General features: G+C 42.1%; 1 protein-coding gene and 1 non-coding gene across 4 annotated transcripts in view; both read left to right on the forward strand.

Moving 5' to 3' along the window:
• Nucleotides 1–2,690: 2,690 nt before the first annotated feature.
• On the forward strand, nucleotides 2,691–2,762 carry trnac-gca. The gene has a single exon. It is a non-coding gene; the product is annotated as a tRNA-Cys (tRNA).
• Nucleotides 2,763–9,701: 6,939 nt separating this feature from the next.
• Nucleotides 9,702–17,474, forward strand: part of LOC116967037 (TOM1-like protein 2) — a 44,801-nt gene continuing 37,028 nt past the window's right edge. Inside the window, exon 1 of one of the 3 annotated variants that reach the window (XM_033013478.1) lies at nucleotides 9,702–9,826. In XM_033013478.1, coding sequence (XP_032869369.1) covers nucleotides 9,775–9,826 — 52 coding nt within the window. In that variant the 5' untranslated portion in view covers nucleotides 9,702–9,774. The remainder of the gene's footprint in view (nucleotides 9,827–17,474) is intronic. The other 2 variants (XM_033013477.1, XM_033013480.1) reach the window with 2 other exon arrangements.

Consider the following 17,474-nt stretch of genomic DNA (forward strand, 5'->3'; position numbering starts at 1 on the left):
GTTATTGTGTTACGCAGAAAAATTAGGTTGTCAAAATGGCTGACAATCTCTGAGCCTTTCGGTGATCATTAGCAGCATTCTACAGTGATAATGGTTACTTTAGAATTATATCACATCATACTAAAGTAACAATAAGTTGTTATTTAATCTGTTTGCAAACAACATGATTGTCCCATTGCTAAGTTAGGTACTAATTTACTAATACTTCCCTCATTGTTATGTTTAAGAAGGAACTGCAGATGCTGGAAAATCGAAGATAGACAAAAATGCTGGAGAAACTCAGTGGGTGAGGCGGCATCTATGGAGCGAAGGAAATAAGCGATGTTTCGGGTCTCGACCCCTCTTCAGACCCTTCTTCAGTCTTAAGAAGTCTCTCGACCCGAAATGTCGCTTATTTCCTTCGCTCCATAGATGCTGCCTCACCTGCTGAGTTGCTCCAGCATTTTTGTCTCCCTCATTGTTATGCTACTTTTAAACCATAAATTATTTTCTAACCCAATAGAGAAAGTTGTACTTGGATAAAATGAGGTTGGTTAAACATACATTAATTACCACCACAGCCAAATGCTAATTGAAAAATTGTTGGCTGAGTTACCATCATTCTAGTTATTTTCTATCATGTCTTCAATTAATTCATGTTTTAATGAGTTTTAAAATATTCTTCCTTGTAAGCCATTTTCTTTCCTCAATGCAACCAAAATGATGGTGAATGCTTGGGGCTCTCTGAAGGAGTTCTTTAAACGGAAATACCTTCTGTCTGAACTGTTTAGTTTCATCACTTGTTTCCAAGGTCACATTTTAAGGATTTAAATACCGTTGAAAATTCAGTCATTTATTTAAGTACAGTACTTTGATATTGATCAAACCGTTTAATTCTCGGGTTGTGGGAATGCACCTGACCTGTCCTTACTGTGAGAAACAGGATATTTGATGCATAAAATCTAAAGTCACCCATTGTCATGTGGGTGTTTGGATGAAAATATGATCCTACCTAATTGAAGTGGCGTGATATGGACTATCAATGCCACACGCACTTCTGAAACAACTTGTTCCTCTGTAGGTATATTTTATTTCTAAAAAATCAAGTTTAATCGCACCTTGCCAACGTTTGAAGTATTTTTCAATTTGTTTGCAGGAATATAGAAGTAAATGGCAGAAAGTTCTGCCCTTGCTCTGCCATTTAATTAGATTGTGGCATAACAGCATCTTCCAAATACATGACATGGCTCAGTAGCCTTTAGTCTTATTGAAGTTCCATCAATCTCAGTTATGAAACTTTTAATTGTGGGGATGAGGGAACTTTCAGATTCCTTTTTTAAATGTGGGCCCTTTGGCTCACAATATCTGGGCTGAACATGAAGGCAAGATAAACTAATCTCATCTGCCTGCACTTGATCCACATCTCTTTGTTCCCAGCATATCCATGTTCCTATCTAAAAGGCATTAAGCGACACTATGATATCTGCCTCCATCACCATCCCTGGCAGTGTGTTCCAGGCTCCCACCACACTCTTTGCAAACCAAACATGCCCGACACATCTCCTTTAAACTTTGCCCCTCTCACCTTAAAGCAATGCTCTCTAGTTTACGATATTTCCACTCTGAGAATAAGGTTCTGACTGTTTACCCTATCTATACCTCATAATTGTATATACTTCTATCAGGTCTCCTCTCAAATTGACTTTCCAGATAAAACATAATACTGTGAAGATGTACTTCATGACATCAGCCCCACATACTCCAGCAGTTCCCACTCTGTTGGAGTCTTATTTGCACCTGTTCCCTCACAATTTGTATTGGAATTTAGACCCATCTCAGATTTAAAACCTTGTCTTTCACTGGCTAGCTAAGAAGAGGCCAAAGTGATGGCTGGAATGGGGATTGACAATGTCATGCTAGAGCAATAGAGAGATTTTTTGGAGACTGTTTGTAAAGCATTTTTGGGGTTGAGTAGTGAGATTTTATTCCATATCTGATATAGGCATTATGTGCTGTCACTGAGTGCTGGACATCTATTTATCTGCTCAGAAACAAAACACACACTAAAATGAACCTAGATTGTGTAGCATTCTCTCTGCAGATTTCATTGACCACACGTCCCCCGGAGGAAACCACAACACAACCGTGTGTCAGTGAGAGTTACTGAACTGGTTTTATCTTTTGTAAAAATGTAATTTGGCTGTGGTTTGAAATGTCACCGTGTCACATTGGTTTGTTTTCTCATTGAATTGTAAGTCTGACAATATCAGAAGCAATCCTCAATTACTGACCATATAAGTTGGGCATTTCTCTTTTAAAAGTCATATGTGTGTGTGTGTGTGTGTATATAGTGTCTTTTAAAAAAAAAGAAGGCAAAGATTTAGAATACTTGCTGTTTTACTTTGAGCTTTTATAAAAAGTTCTTCCTGGTTTATCTTGATTTGCACACATTTAACTAGTTGTATTATATGCTGTGATATAAAAGATAATGAATTTTGTACGTCAGTTTCTGTTTGATTCTTTCATTTATTTCTACCCTTCATTGGTGTTATCAGTAGTGGCAACATAGGAAGGAGTTGGTTGCAGATAATGCTATGACTCATAATTCTAGGACAGTTGTTTACTATCAATTCTGGCTGGAAGATTAGAATCTTCGGGATGAAATAACCATGCATTTTGATGAAGGGAAAGTCAATACAGTAGCCAAGTGTGGGGGTGTAGCTCAGTAGTAGAGCATTTGACTGCAGATCAGGAGGTCCCTAGTTCAAATCCAGGTGCCTCCTCAAATTACCTCTTTTAGGGGGTAGTGGAATCAAGGGATATGGGGAGAAGGCAGGCATGGCTTATTGATTTTATGAATGGGGGTGCTGGCTCGAAGGGCCGAATGGCCTCCTCCTGCACCTATTTTCTATGTTTCTATTTCCCCCAAAAAGTGCTTTGTTTTTGAAGGATGAAACAAGATCAATTGATAAAGAATTGCTAGTGACTTTAGAAAGATTTTCGCACACCATTGAGGAAATATAAGAGTATGAAGTCAAAGAATTTCAAACAGGATTAAAAAACTGGGAAGCAGGAAGAAAACCAAGATATTCATAATGCTTATTAGATGCATTGTTGTACCACAAACTCCAATTTAGGTTTTTCCTCGCTGCAGGGTCAACAGTTAACGAACGGGTAGATAGACACAAAATGCTGGAGTATCTCAGTGGGATAGGTAGCATCTCTGCAGTGAAGGAATGGGTGATGTTTCGGGCCAAGACCCTTTCTCAGACCGACTTGAACCAGCATCTGCAATTCTTTCCTACACAGTTGACAGGCAGGACCAGAGGGAGTCATTAAGATTGTTTATGTCATCAAGGTAAGTGAAAATCCACGAACATGCAGATGTGGAAATGTAAAGTAAAAACTAAAAATAGTGGAAATACCTGGCAGGTCAGGGAGAACTTGTGGATGGATAGAATGATTGTAGACACAAAATGCTGGAGTAACTCAGCGGCACATGCAGCATCTCTGGAGAGAAGGAATGGGTGATGTTTCGGGTCGAGACCCTTCTTCAGACTGTTTCTGGTTGAAGAGAATTTCTGTTCATTATCAAATCTTTTTTTATCACTATGATCTAATGTTAACAAAAATAAAATAATTAGCAAGGGAACTATTTCACAGAGCCTGCAGAGGCTCATTTAATTGAAGGTAGACAAAAATTCTGGAGAAACTCAGCGGGTGAGGCAGCATCTATGGAGTCTGCTTCTTCTTTCGTGTGGCATGCACAGCCTAAAGTTGTAGGACAACTTGTTCTATTTGATCTTCTGTTTGTGCACGTCGAGTTGATTGCATTAGTCGAAACAGGGCAGACCACGTGAAGGTTGCAATCTTCCACCCCATCTATGGAGTGAAGGAATGGGTGACGTTTCGGGTCGAGAACCTTCTTCAGACTCAACTCAATGAATCCCTCCAACTCAATTATCCCTCCAACTCAATTAAATGAATGCCATTCTTCAGTGCAAAGAGACAGCAACATAGTTCAGAAACAGGCCCTACAGCTCATGATGTCTGTGGTGACCATGACCAATTTAAACTGATGGTCCAAAAGCTCCATTGCCTGTCTGTTCATACGCCCATCAAATTGCCTCTTAAATGATGCTATCGTATCTGCTTCCATCAACTCCACTGGCAGTGTGTTTCACGCACGCACCACTGTGTTTAAAAATTAAAAAAAGCCTCTGAAATGTTTTAATTTTCCTCCTCTCACCAAAAATCTGTGCCGTCTAGTATTTGATATTTCCACCCTGGCGAAAAGGCATTGATTAGCTACCCCAAATATGCATTAAATAATTTTATATACTTCTGTCATGAAAGAGGACAGGAATAAGCAATACGCTGGGATTGGAAAAAGGCTGCATTGCAGATTCAGCAGACTGAACAGTCATTTCTGACGTGTATCTTTGCACTTCTGAAATAATGGACTAGCCTCCAGAACCCCAAATTTATTTTAGCTTATAAATCTCAAACTCTTCAATAATAAATACCACAAGGGTCTCGATATATGTGTGTAGACACAAAATGCTGGAGTAACTCAGGAGGACAGGCCGCATCTCAGGAGTGAAGGAATGGATGACGTTTGGGGAATTCCTTTTCTCCAGCATTTTGTGTTTATCTTCAATGTAAACTGGCATCTGCAGATCCTTCCTATATATATATGTGTATGTATGTATATGTGTGTGAAAAGGAAAGAACTGCAGATGCTGGTTTAAATCGAAGTTAGACACAAAATGCTGGGGTAACTCAGTGGGACAGGCAGCATCTCTGGAGAGAAGGAATGGGTGACGTTTCGGGTCGAGATCCTTCTTCAGACGGATGTGTGTGTATATAAATATATGTAAATTACATTTAAAACACAAAGTACTTTAAGTGTAATTTACATATATATATATAAATATACGCATGTGTGTGTGTATATATATATACATATATATATATATCTATACACACACACACACATATATATGTATATATATATATGTGTATATATATATATGTATATATATATGTGTGTGTGTATATATATATATATGTATATATATGTATGTATATATATGTATGTATATATGTGTATATATATGTATGTATATATGTGTATATATATGTATGTATATATGTGTATATATATGTATGTATATATGTGTATATATATGTATGTATATATGTGTATATATATGTATGTATATATGTGTATATATATGTATGTATATATGTGTATATATATGTATGTATATATGTGTATATATATGTATGTATATATGTGTATATATATGTATGTATATATGTGTATATATATGTATGTATATATGTGTATATATATGTATGTATATATGTGTATATATATGTATGTATATATGTGTATATATATGTATGTATATATGTGTATATATGTATGTGTATGTATATATGTATGTATGTATATATGTGTATATATGTATGTATATATATATGTGTATGTATATATATGATCTCTTTGTGTTCTCTGTACTATCTCTGTGTCTCGCTTCTCTACTCTGTGTCTCTCTGTCTATCATCTGTGTTCTCTGTCTACTCTGTGTGTTTAGTTTCTTGTGTGTCTCACTGTCTCTCTTGTGTGTTCTGTACTCTATGTGTGTCTCTCTGTTCTCTCTGTGTGTTCTATATGTGTTTCTATGTGTGTGTCTCTCTGTCTTTATATGTGTGTCATCTTGTATCTCTACCTGTTGTGTCATCTTTATTATATGTGTGTATATATGTATATATATGTGTGTATATATGTATATATATGTGTGTAAATACACACCTCTGATCAGACGTGTGAAACCTACCACGAGGACAGTGAAGGTCTGGCCTGAGGGGACTGTCTCTGTTTTACAGCAGCAGTTTCAGCAGACAGACTGGAGTCTGTTTGCTACCCAGTCCACCTTCAATTCACAAGTGGACATCAACTCATACACCTCAACAGTTATGGATTATATAAAATTCTGCACCGATAATGTCACTACACACAAAGAAATAAAGACCTTCCCTAACCAGAAGCCGTGGATGAGCAGGGAGGTCAGACTCCTACTGAAGGCTCGCGATGCGCTTTCAGATCTGGCGACGCTGAGGGATACAGCTCATCCAGGGCCAATCTGAAAATGGGAATTAGGAATGCCAAACTCAATCACAAACGGCGGATTGAGGAGCACTTCCATAACAACTCTGACCCCAGGCGCATGTGGCAAGGAATCAAATCCCTTGCCGATTACCAGAAAGTTAACACCCCTCCCCCAGACAACGCCACCCTTCCTGACGAGCTAAACCATTTCTATGCTCGCTTTGACCGTGATAACAAAACCCCAGCCATCAAAGTTGCTCCACCCCCAAATGAACAACCCCTCAGTCTCTCCACCTCTGCTGTACAAGATGCACTGAGAAAGGTGAATGAGCACAAAGCTGCCGGCCCCGATGGCATCCCTGGCCGGGTGCTTAGGGCATGTGCTGGACAACTATCCCAAGTCTTTACCGACATTTTCAATCACTCACTGGCCCAGGGTGTTGTCCCCACTTGCCTCAAGACATCAACCATCGTGCCAGTGCCCAAACAGTCAGCCACAGGGAGCCTCAACGATTTCTGCCCAGTGGCACTCACCCCTGTCATTGCTAAGTGCTTTGAGCGGCTGATCTTGGCTCACCTCAAAGCCAGCCTCCCCCCCACACTGGACCCCCATCAGTTTGCCTACCGGGCCAACAGGTCTACAGAGGACGCCATATCGGCGGCCTTACACTCTGCCCTGACCCACCTGGACAACAACAACTCCTACATCAGGTTGCTGTTCATTGATTTCAGCTCCGCTTTCAACACTGTCATCCCCGCCAGCTTGATCACCAAACTCAGCGGGCTTGGCATCTCCACCTCCCTCTGCAACTGGACACTGGATTTCCTCACCAACAGACCACAGTCTGTTAGGGTCAACAACCTCAACTCCACCACTATAACACTGAACACCGGCGTGCCACAGGGCTGTGTGCTCAGCCCTCTCCTCTACTCCCTCTTCACCCACGACTGCATCCCTAAGTACGGATCCAACGCCATCATTAAGTTTGCTGACGACACCACGGTGGTAGGACTGATCAGTGACAACGATGAGTCAGCCTACCGAGAGGAGGTCCAGCACCTGACAACCTGGTGTGCCAATAATAACCTCGTCCTCAACTCCAAGAAGACGAAGGAACTTATTGTCGACTTCAGGAAGGTCAGAGGGGGCAGACATACCCCCATCCACATAAACGGGACTGAGGTGGAGCGCGTCTCCAGCTACAAATTCCTCGGGGTACACATCTCGGAGGATTTGTCCTGGTCCCTCAACACCTCCAAGCTGATCAAAAAGGCACAGCAGCGCCTTTACTTCCTGAGGAGGCTCATGAAAGCCCACCTGTCCCCCCAGATCCTGACCAACTTCTACAGGTGTACCATCGAGAGCATCCTGACCGCCTGCTTCACGGTATGGTACAGCAGCTGCACTGTTGCGGACAGGAAGGCACTACAACGGGTGGTGAAAACCGCGCAGCACATCATCGGCGCCCCGCTCCCTGCCATGGATGCCCTCCACCGAAAACGGTGTCTGAAACGAGCTGGGAAGATCATTAAAGACCCCTCCCACCCCAATCATGGACTGTTTGCCCTCCTCCCATCAGGGAGGCGGTACAGGAGCCTCAGGTCTCGTACCAGTAGGATCAGGAACAGCTTCTACAATCATACCGTCGCATTGCTGAACTCGGAGTCCCGCCGATAGATTCCTCCGGTCCCTCCGTCCCCATTGTTTAATTATTCTGCATTTTCTATTGTTCTGTATCCTCTTTTTTTTTTAAATTTCTATATTGCACTACTACGGACTGACGCAAAACTGCATTTCGTTGTACCGATACTCAGTATTTGTGCAATGACATTAAAGTTGAATTGAAAAAAATATATATATTATATATATATGTGTATATATATTATATATATGTGTATATATATTATATATATGTGTATATATTATATATATGTATCTTATATTATATATCGTCTTTATCCTTATCATCTATCTTAGTTATTTCTTCTATCTATCTCTATATATGTCTATTATATCTTATATTATCTCTCTCTCTCTCCTATCTCTTCTATCTTCTCTCTCTCTCTCTCTCTATCATCTTACTATCTCTCTCCATCTCTCTCATCTCTCTCTCTCCATACTCTCTCTCTCTTCTCTCTCTATCCCTTCTCTCCCTACTACACCTTATCCTCTCTCTATTTCTATTCTCTCCTCCCCTCTATTCTCTATCTATATTCTATCTCTCTAGTCCTCTTCTACCTTCTGTGTTCTCTCTTTCCTATTATGTGTCTCTCTCTATTTCTCTCTCTGTGTCTCTCTTTCTCTCCTCTGTCTCTCTCTCTTTTCTCTCTCTGTGTCTCTCTCTATCTTCTCTCTCTTGTTCTCTCTCTCTCTTACCTATATGTGTATATATTATATGTGTATCTATATTATATGTCTATCTATTATATGTATATATCTTATATGTGTCTATATATTCTATGTCTATATATCTTATGTATCTATCTCTTCTCTGTCTATATCTTATCTGTATCTATCTCTTATATGTCTATATATTCTATGTCCCTATCTCTCTTATATGTGTCTATATGCATCTCTTATCTGTGTATATATGATTGTGTATATATGTATATGTGTATATATGTATATATATGTATATATATGTGTGTATATATGTATATATATGTGTATATATGTATATATATGTGTGTATATATGTGTATATATGTGTGTATATATATGTGTATATATATGTGTATATATATGTGTGTGTATATATGTGTGTGTATATATGTGTGTGTATATATATGTGTGTGTATATATATGTATGTGTATATATATATGTATGTGTATATATATGTATGTGTATATATATGTATGTGTATATATGTATGTATGTATATATGTATATATACACATATATATATGTGTGTGTGTATATATATATATATATATATGTGTGTGTGTGCATGTATATACACACTGAACTTTTTTCTCCATATGTTTACAGTACTATGTTTACATATTCTGTTGTGCTGCAGCAAGTAAGAATTTCATTGTTCTTTTTGCGACATATGACAATAAGACACTCTTGCCCCTTCACCCTTCACCCATTCCTTCTCTCCAGAGATGCTGCCTGACCCTCGGGGGGGGGGGGGGGGGGGGGGGGCATTGTTGAGTCTATCTCCGGTGTAAACCAGCATCTGCAGCAAAGATTCTAGAGGAGCATCTTGATCTTTTTTATTTTTTGACATCGGTTGGAAGCTGCATACCAAATCTCGTTGCACTGATGTGCAATGACAATAAAAGATATGATTATTATTATTATTATTACCTGCAGTACCTTCCTGCACCTCTCGCCCTGCAGCACCCGGTGTCCTTGCTCAGCCCAGGCTGCAGGGGGTGCTGCTGCACAACGTCTTGCTGCTTCCGGAAAGTCGGGGGTGGTGGGGGTGGGGGTGGGGGGGAGGGGCTAAAAATGAAAGGGCAATATCATCGAACGGTGGCGGGTGTATTTTATTTTATAATCGGTATTTGCAAAGTTTGTGGGTGTTAGGTGGGGGGGGGGTTGATTTTTTTTGAGGGATTTATGTTGGTATTGTTTTTCTGCGGTGACGTCATTGCCCATGGGGCGGCGGTTGAGGCACGTGACGGATGTCAGCTGACCTGTCGCCTCCCTCCCGCCCGAGCGGCGGACATGGAGTTCCTCTACGGGAACCCCTTCAGCACCCAGGTCGGACAGCGAGTCGGTAAGAAAGCGCGGGTGGAGCGAAGCGGTGAAGCGGCGGTCGGTCGAGGTTTTCCGGTTGAAAACGCGGTCGCCCCGTCGCCCCCCAACTTGTTTCCAGACGCTGTCAGTTGCATTGAGAGGGGGATTTAACGGCTAAACTTCGGGGCCAGGCGGTGATCGACGAGGATGCGGGCCAATCAGGAGGCTGGCTTCGCAAGGGGGGCGGTGCCGATGGCGCCGATTGGCCAATGGGGCGTGTGGTGGGCGGTGCTTATCTCAGTTTCACAGCGATGGACAGCCTGTACGGCCAATGGGGCGTGTGGTGGGCGGTGCTTATCTCAGCTTCACAGCGATGGACAGCCTGTACGGCCAATGGGGCGTGTGGTGGGCGGTGCTTATCTCAGCTTCACAGCGATGGACAGCCTGTACGGCCAATGGGGCGTGCGGTGGGCGGTGCTTAACTCAGCTTCCACAGCGATGGACAGCCTGTACGGCCAATGGGGGAGGCTGCCTTCTGGAAGTCACCAATGGGCGGTTGACCGATGGCAGATTGGCAGCGACACTGGCCAATGAGCAGTGAGGATTGGCCCACGGGACGGGTGGCGGTGGGCGGTGCTTCATTCTAATGGTTGATTAGCGGCCAATGAAGGGGCTGCCGTCTGGAGACGAGCCAATTGGGCGAGTGGTGGGTCGTGCCCGCCTTGGTGATTGACAGCGATGTGGCCAATGAGGAGCTCCGGTCGACAGGGCTTGGCCAATGGGGCGTGGGGTGGGCGGTGCTTTTCTTAGCTGATTCACAGCGGGCTGTAAGTGGGCGGGCGTTTGTTGGCCAGGTTGCTCCAGACTTCTAACAAGCGATTGCAGATGCAGGAATCTGGAGCCAAATCAACTCAAGACATACTGCTGAAGGAACTCAGAAGATCTCAGGCAACATATGTGAGGGGAAAAAGCATCATTGCCCCTTGTTGAGAGATATCGCATGGGAACAGTCCCTTCGGCCCACCCAGTCCACATCCCCCTGCATATGTTATCTCACTTTCTCATCCAATCACGACACATTAGGAGCAATCTTAAAGAAACCAATTAACCTACTAATCTGCACATCTTTGGGATATCGGAGGAAATTGCAGAACCCAGAAGAAACCTATGCAGTTGTAGAGAGAACATGCAAACTCCACACAGACAGCATCCATTATCTGATATAAAATATTTATATCAGATAATGTGCTGGTAACATTGGTCTCTTCCACAGTATATCTCTCCCATATCCTTGTAGTTTAAATGCCTGTCAGTGTGTGCCTTGAATATTTCTAGTGATTCTGACTCCACAATTCTCTAAGGTGCACAATTCCAAAGATTCCATGTAATATGTTCACATTTCTGTTCTACTAGATAAGAATTTCACTGTTTCATTTCGGGACATGACAAAAACTCATGACTGTTGACTTGACCTGACCCTTTGAGATGGGAAATTCCTCTCCATCTACATCTAAGATAGGCAACACTTTATTCTGAAACTATGCTCCCACAAGAGAAAATAACTTCCCATCTTCCAGTTAGGCATTCTCCTCAGAATATTTTCTTTCATTATAACCATGTATTGTTTGTGAATGATGAGTATAGATCTAACCTATTCAACCTTTCTTCGTGTACCAATCTCCTCCCCCAGAAATCATTCCAGATAGCTACCTTTCTAGTGGAGACTTCAACTGTACTACAACTATAAATGTCAGCAGTGCAATTTCCAGGTGTTTCTGATTGGGGAAATTACCTAAACGTCTCCATTGCAGTTGGGACTTGTGGCGTTACTGTTAATGAGCAATAAGTCCCAAGTCAGCATGTTAATTAAAAGGCCATAATGGGTCTCCAGACATTTGTTTTATTTATGTCCTTTCATCATAAGACCTCCATAGAAGCTGATTGTGTGAAAAATGAGAAGCTATGATCACATACAAGACTAACCAAAGGTAAAGTTTGATTGCAGGAGAGGGAAAGCGTGTATTCACAGTGCAGTAGACTGTTTAGCCCATTGCATCTGTGTTATATCTTTGAAAAGGCTGTCCCAACTAATCCTTCCCCCTCCTATTTTTCCTTCCTAGCTTTGCAGGCCTCTATTTCCATGCTACCAGCACTGTACCTAACATCCAGAGTTTTTTTTCCACTAAATGCAGGCACATTGTATACCCAGTGAACAGGACCAGATAAATTAATATTTAATGGTCAATAGATTCTTCTTGATTTTACTTTTAAATTATTAAATCTTTCACTAGATTAGAGTTAGAGTCTATAACTCCATGGTTAGCTGCTGTTGCAATAAGCTACTGTGCAGGTAGGTTCTTTAAACCACTTTGCTATGTCCTTGTAAGGAGGCCTGTCAGATTTATAGTAAACAAAAGCCTAACTTTGCCTGCTTTGTTGCCTATATGAAGCTGTCTTTGTTTCAAGCCGACTCCGACACCATTCCCCAATTCCTTCGCTACTGCATCAATGTTTGCATTGGTGCTGCCTCCTGCACTGGTGCAGAATTCCTCAATTTCATCAGCTTTACCACTCACTTCTACCTTGCCCCCAAATTAATTTGGACCATTTCTGAAACCACTTGCATTTTCTTGACATCTGTCTCCATCTCAGAAGACAAACAATCCACTAATATCAATGACTCTCACAGCTAGCTCCCATGATTGTAAGGACACCGTCCCTTTCAGTTTTCCTGTCTCTGCTTTGTCTGTTCTCGATGAGTCTGAAGTGTCTCCCTTTTTTCAGGAAACTCGACTCCTCTCCCCCACTGTGATTTGACCAAGCTCTCATCTGTATTTCATCTATGTTCTGCACTTCTGCTCTCACCCAATCTCACCTAGACAACAGGGGGAGATTTCCCACAATTCTTGCCTTTCACTCCACCAGTCTCTGCATGCAGCACTTAATTCTTCAACAAGGGCACAGATCACCTTTTCCACAACCCCCTGTGTCTCCTCCAGCATTTTACCTATTACTATGAGTGCTGCATTCCTGTATCAACCCCATATTCCTAGATTCCCTTTGATGAAAAACATCTATCTTGACTGTGTCTGGCATTACAGCCCTCCTTGGTGGAAAATTGGCACAGTGGCGCAGCTGATAGACATCTGGGTTCGATCCTGATGACAGATGCTGTCTGTGTGGAGTTTGCATGTTCTCCCTGTGACCACAGGGGTTTTTCTCTGCTTGCTCTTTTTCACATTTTTCCTGGTGCAGGGGATGCCAGTACCAGATTCTCCAATATGTCATCTTGAGATTTTAAAACTAAAATGTCTGATGGACAGTAAATACTTGCATCTTTAGTGATGCCAGCAACAAAGAAATTCTTATTAATTATAAAAAGTATCATTCTGCCATCTACGTTCTACACTTCTGTCATCTACGTTATTTCTTCAAGCAACATAATTGCAATGTGCAACAGTAATGTTTTGATGAGTGCTCTTTTAACTAGTTTGCTATTTGCTGCAGTGGATCTGGTATGTCCTCTTTATAATAAAGCCAGTACAATTATGAATGATTATAGGATCTCCTACACATTTAGTTTGCCAAGATATATTCGATGGTGTTCTGCCACAGCTGATCTCTAATTCTGTGCAAGAAATATATTCCCTTGGAAGAGAGAATAATCTTTGTATGCATGTTCCTAGTGAACATATTTTCAGAAAATGTACTTGTTTTGCATTTTTTATTTTGTTTCCTTGCACAATAGTTCTCATCTCTTGAGTGTCCCATTTTAATTGTTCCATCATTGGATATATTTCTCTACTGCCTAGAACTCCAAGCTATTAATTTTCCTCAGTAAATCCCACTACTTCTGTGCATTACTCTCCTGCTTTTAACTGATCTCATAATCCATCTGTCCTAATAGCTCCTTACTCAGGGTTTGGTAACATAGTACAATAGTTAAGAACTGAATTAATAAGTTGGAGATGTTCAGATCCTTCCATGCTATTGAGAAATTTAAGTTCATGTGCCTTTGCAGTAGAATTCATCAGCTACTGAAACCATTTTCTACACATTTGCCATCTTAAACCTTGACTATTATGGAATTCTTTTGCCCCTGCCTCTTATCTTCCTGTTCACAATTTTTGGGTCATTTTAACACACTGCTGCCAATGTCCAAATTTACACATTACCCATGTTTTTTCACTGACCCATTTTGTCTGCTGTTTCAGCCATGTTTCACTTGAAAAGTGCTTGCCTGTGTTTTCAAATCTCTCCGACTTTTCACCTTATTTCCTCTGTGATTTCTTCTTGCCATGCAACCTTCCAAGAACTCAAGAGCTCTTTCTTTCCTGGCCTTTATGTTAACCACTTCCTTTGCTACCCGTGCCTCCAGCGATCGGGGCATTCAGTTCTGGAGTTTTCTCTTTAATCTTCTCTCAACTTTTGTATTCTTTGTCCCCTACTATCTACAAGGCACCAGTCAGGAGTACAGTACAGTATGATGGATTATTTTCTGCTTGCTGGATGAGTGATTCTCAAGAAACTCAACATGCGTGACAAACTCCCAAGATCTTCAACATTACGTGTAACAAAGAACCTATTCAATTCCTCAATAGAGGAAGGAGGCAAGCAGATACCCACACTTAAATTTCATGCCTTAGGACATTCCAAGATTCTTGTGACAATGAAATACTTTTGAACTGCTGGGTTATTTATATCAGAATTGTGGCAGTAAACTAGCACACAGTGAATATCTCCAAATGTGATAATGAGCAAATATTCTTAGTGCTGCTGATTGAGGGATAACTATGAGTCGGGATACCCAGGAATATCCTCAGGATACTGAGGAAGAAACTCAGTTCATCACATGGGAGCAGTGGACCACCAGCAGTCTTGGCTGTATGTTTTAAGATAGACACAAAATGCTGGAGTAACGCAGCGAGACAGGCAGCATCTTTGGATAGAAGGAACGGGTGACGTTTCGGGTCGAGACCCTTCTTCAGGCTGAGAGTCAGGGGAGAGTGAGACACAGAGATAAGGAAGTGTAAGGTGTGAAAATGAGACATCAAAGGGGATGTTGATCAGGAAAATGTAGAATAGATCATTGTTGGCTAGGAGATCTTGTTTTGTAATTGATGCGAACAAGGGTCTGGATACTTAATAATGTAATTAGGGGTTAGTTAAGGCAGATTCCTTTTTGATCTTATTTTTCCTGCATAATTAAGCTACCAAATTATTTGAGCAGTATTATTTTTAAACTAATCAGGTGCAAATGCTGTGCATTCAATCACTCTAATTGGTTCTTTGAAGTACTAGGCTTTATAAGATTTTCGTTTCTTTTAGACTAGCATCTCCTTTCCATACCTTTGAGAGTTCATAAATATCATTGTTTTGTGTTGTGATGATCAAATCTCGGCAGAATACCCCAGTGGTATATTTTACATTACCGTGAGGTTTTCCTTGGCTGTTTCTTGTCAGAAAACCAGTCACTATATCTGGACCTTCAGCACACATTGGGCTCTGTGGAGTAGAGTCTAGAAATACCAGTTAATGGTTTTTTTTTCTCAGCATGATTCTTCTAAATGGGGGAGAAAAGTACCAAGAACTGACTTTAATCAGACAGTATCGATTTGTGGGCACCCGGGAAAGAACAGCAGTACGTGTACATTGATCCACTCTGACCTGCTTGGCCTTGTAGTGTTACCCTCTTTATGCACTGCATGTTTACCAGTGTCTTCTGAGATTATACTTCATTTCCAAACTCTGGGACATAATGCTACTTCTTCGACATTCCCTTGAGCAAGGATGATTGATTACCTTCCATTTTGGTTATGAGGAGGCTGAAGAATTCATAGACTCTCTCGCAGGTGGACATGAGATTTTGATGAAGCAGATAAGTAGCATACTCCTGACTGAAAGAGTCCAGATTTTTAAATGGTCAAGATCCAGGAAGTACCCTGAGTTGCGTGAAGGTTTTGCTGTATCCTCCTGGTGATCTCTTGTTATCCTGTATTTTGAGTAGTGTGCCAGGTTCAGGAGTCTGGTATGAGGCATGTAAGTGATACAGCCTGCCCATGGGAGCTGTTGAGTGTCATTCAAGCTGTGATGCTGGCTAGGCATGTTGGCTTGGGGAGGAAACTGATGTTGATTCATTTCTCCTGCAAATGGATTTGGAAGATTTTGGGAAGCAGATTTGTATGTTATACCTGTGCACCAAAGCCTGGTATCCAACTATCTTGGGTCTATTTACGATCAGATGAAGACCAATGTCAAGTGTATGTGATAGCTGGTGAGAGAGATTAATGCATGAGGTTTTGCTATTCAGTGTCAAATTTGGAACCTGGAACATCCTACCCCTCCTGGTAAACCTGAGCATCATTCCTCATCAGTACCAAGGTCTAAGCGGAAGCTCAGAGGGGATAGAGCCTTTTCTGTTGCTGCTCCGGCACTCTGGAACACCTTGCCGTTGCACATCAGACAGGCCCCCTCACTGTCCATCTTCAAATCCTCCCTAAAAACATATTTTTATTCTTTGGCTTTCGACACTGGCTGAGGCATTGCTCCTGTTTTTAGTGCTTTTAATGTCTTTTAATTTTTAGTGTGTTTTTTATAGTCCTTCGTTGTACGGTTTTTAATGGTTTTTAATTGTTTGTAATAGCTTTTCGTTCATGATTTCTCATGTACAGCACTTTGTGGCAACTGTAGTTGTTTAAAGTGCTTTATAAATAAAGTTATTATTATTATTATCATTGCCCAAGATCTTAGCTGCCCTGATATTAACATCACCATCCTGCTTGATTCTCCAAGTCAGGAGCTTATTAGCTGAGAGAACATGGCAGGAGATTCTAGAAAGGGAAATGCAACAGGAATGCAGTCCTTGCAGGGTGTTCAACTCTTGAAATAAAAATAAAAATGTTCTTTTAGTTCCCCAAGAGATAAGTGAGGACCTCAGGACTCAAATCAAATTCAAATCAAATCAAATCAAATTAGCTTTTATTGTCATTCAGACCTTGCGAAATTTTGTTGCCTTGCAGTCCTACATATAGTAAAAATGACAAAAACACACAATAAACACAAATTAACATCCACCACAGTGAGTTCACCAGGCACCTCCTCACTGTGATGGAAGGCAAAAGTCTTAAGACTTTGTCTCATCCCTTCTTATTCTCCCTCTACGCGAGGCGATCCAGGCTTCAGATGTTGTGACCCCGCCGGGCGATGGTAAGTAATGTCAGTCCCACAGCTGAATCCGAGCTCCGCGAACGGGCCGGTTCAACTCCGCGGCCCGGGGTGGTCGAAGCGGTCGAAGCTGCCGAAGCTGCGGCCCTCCAGTCCAGCGGACGCAGCTGTTGTTGCGGGAGCTCCGGAGAACAGGTCACCAACCTGTGACCTGCGAGCTTCCGACGATGTCGTCCACTGGGCCCGCGGTCGTATCGGGTGGCCGCTGCCGCCGGAACACTGCCCCAGCTCCGAGGCCAGGTCGCCGCTGCAGCTGCCGCTGCCCCAGCTCCGAGGCCGGGTGGCCGCTGCTGCTGCCCCAGCTCCGAGGCCGGGTGGCCGCTGCTGCTGCTCCAGCCCCGTGGCCGGATCGCCGCTGCCGCTGCCCCAGCTCCGAGGCCGGGTCGCCGCTGCCGCTGCCCCAGCTCCGAGGCCGGATCGCCGCTGCCCCAGCTCCGAGGCCGGGTCGCCGCTGCTGTCGGAAC

This window comes from Amblyraja radiata, chromosome 38, assembly GCF_010909765.2.
Source record: "Amblyraja radiata isolate CabotCenter1 chromosome 38, sAmbRad1.1.pri, whole genome shotgun sequence".
NCBI lineage: Eukaryota > Metazoa > Chordata > Chondrichthyes > Rajiformes > Rajidae > Amblyraja > Amblyraja radiata.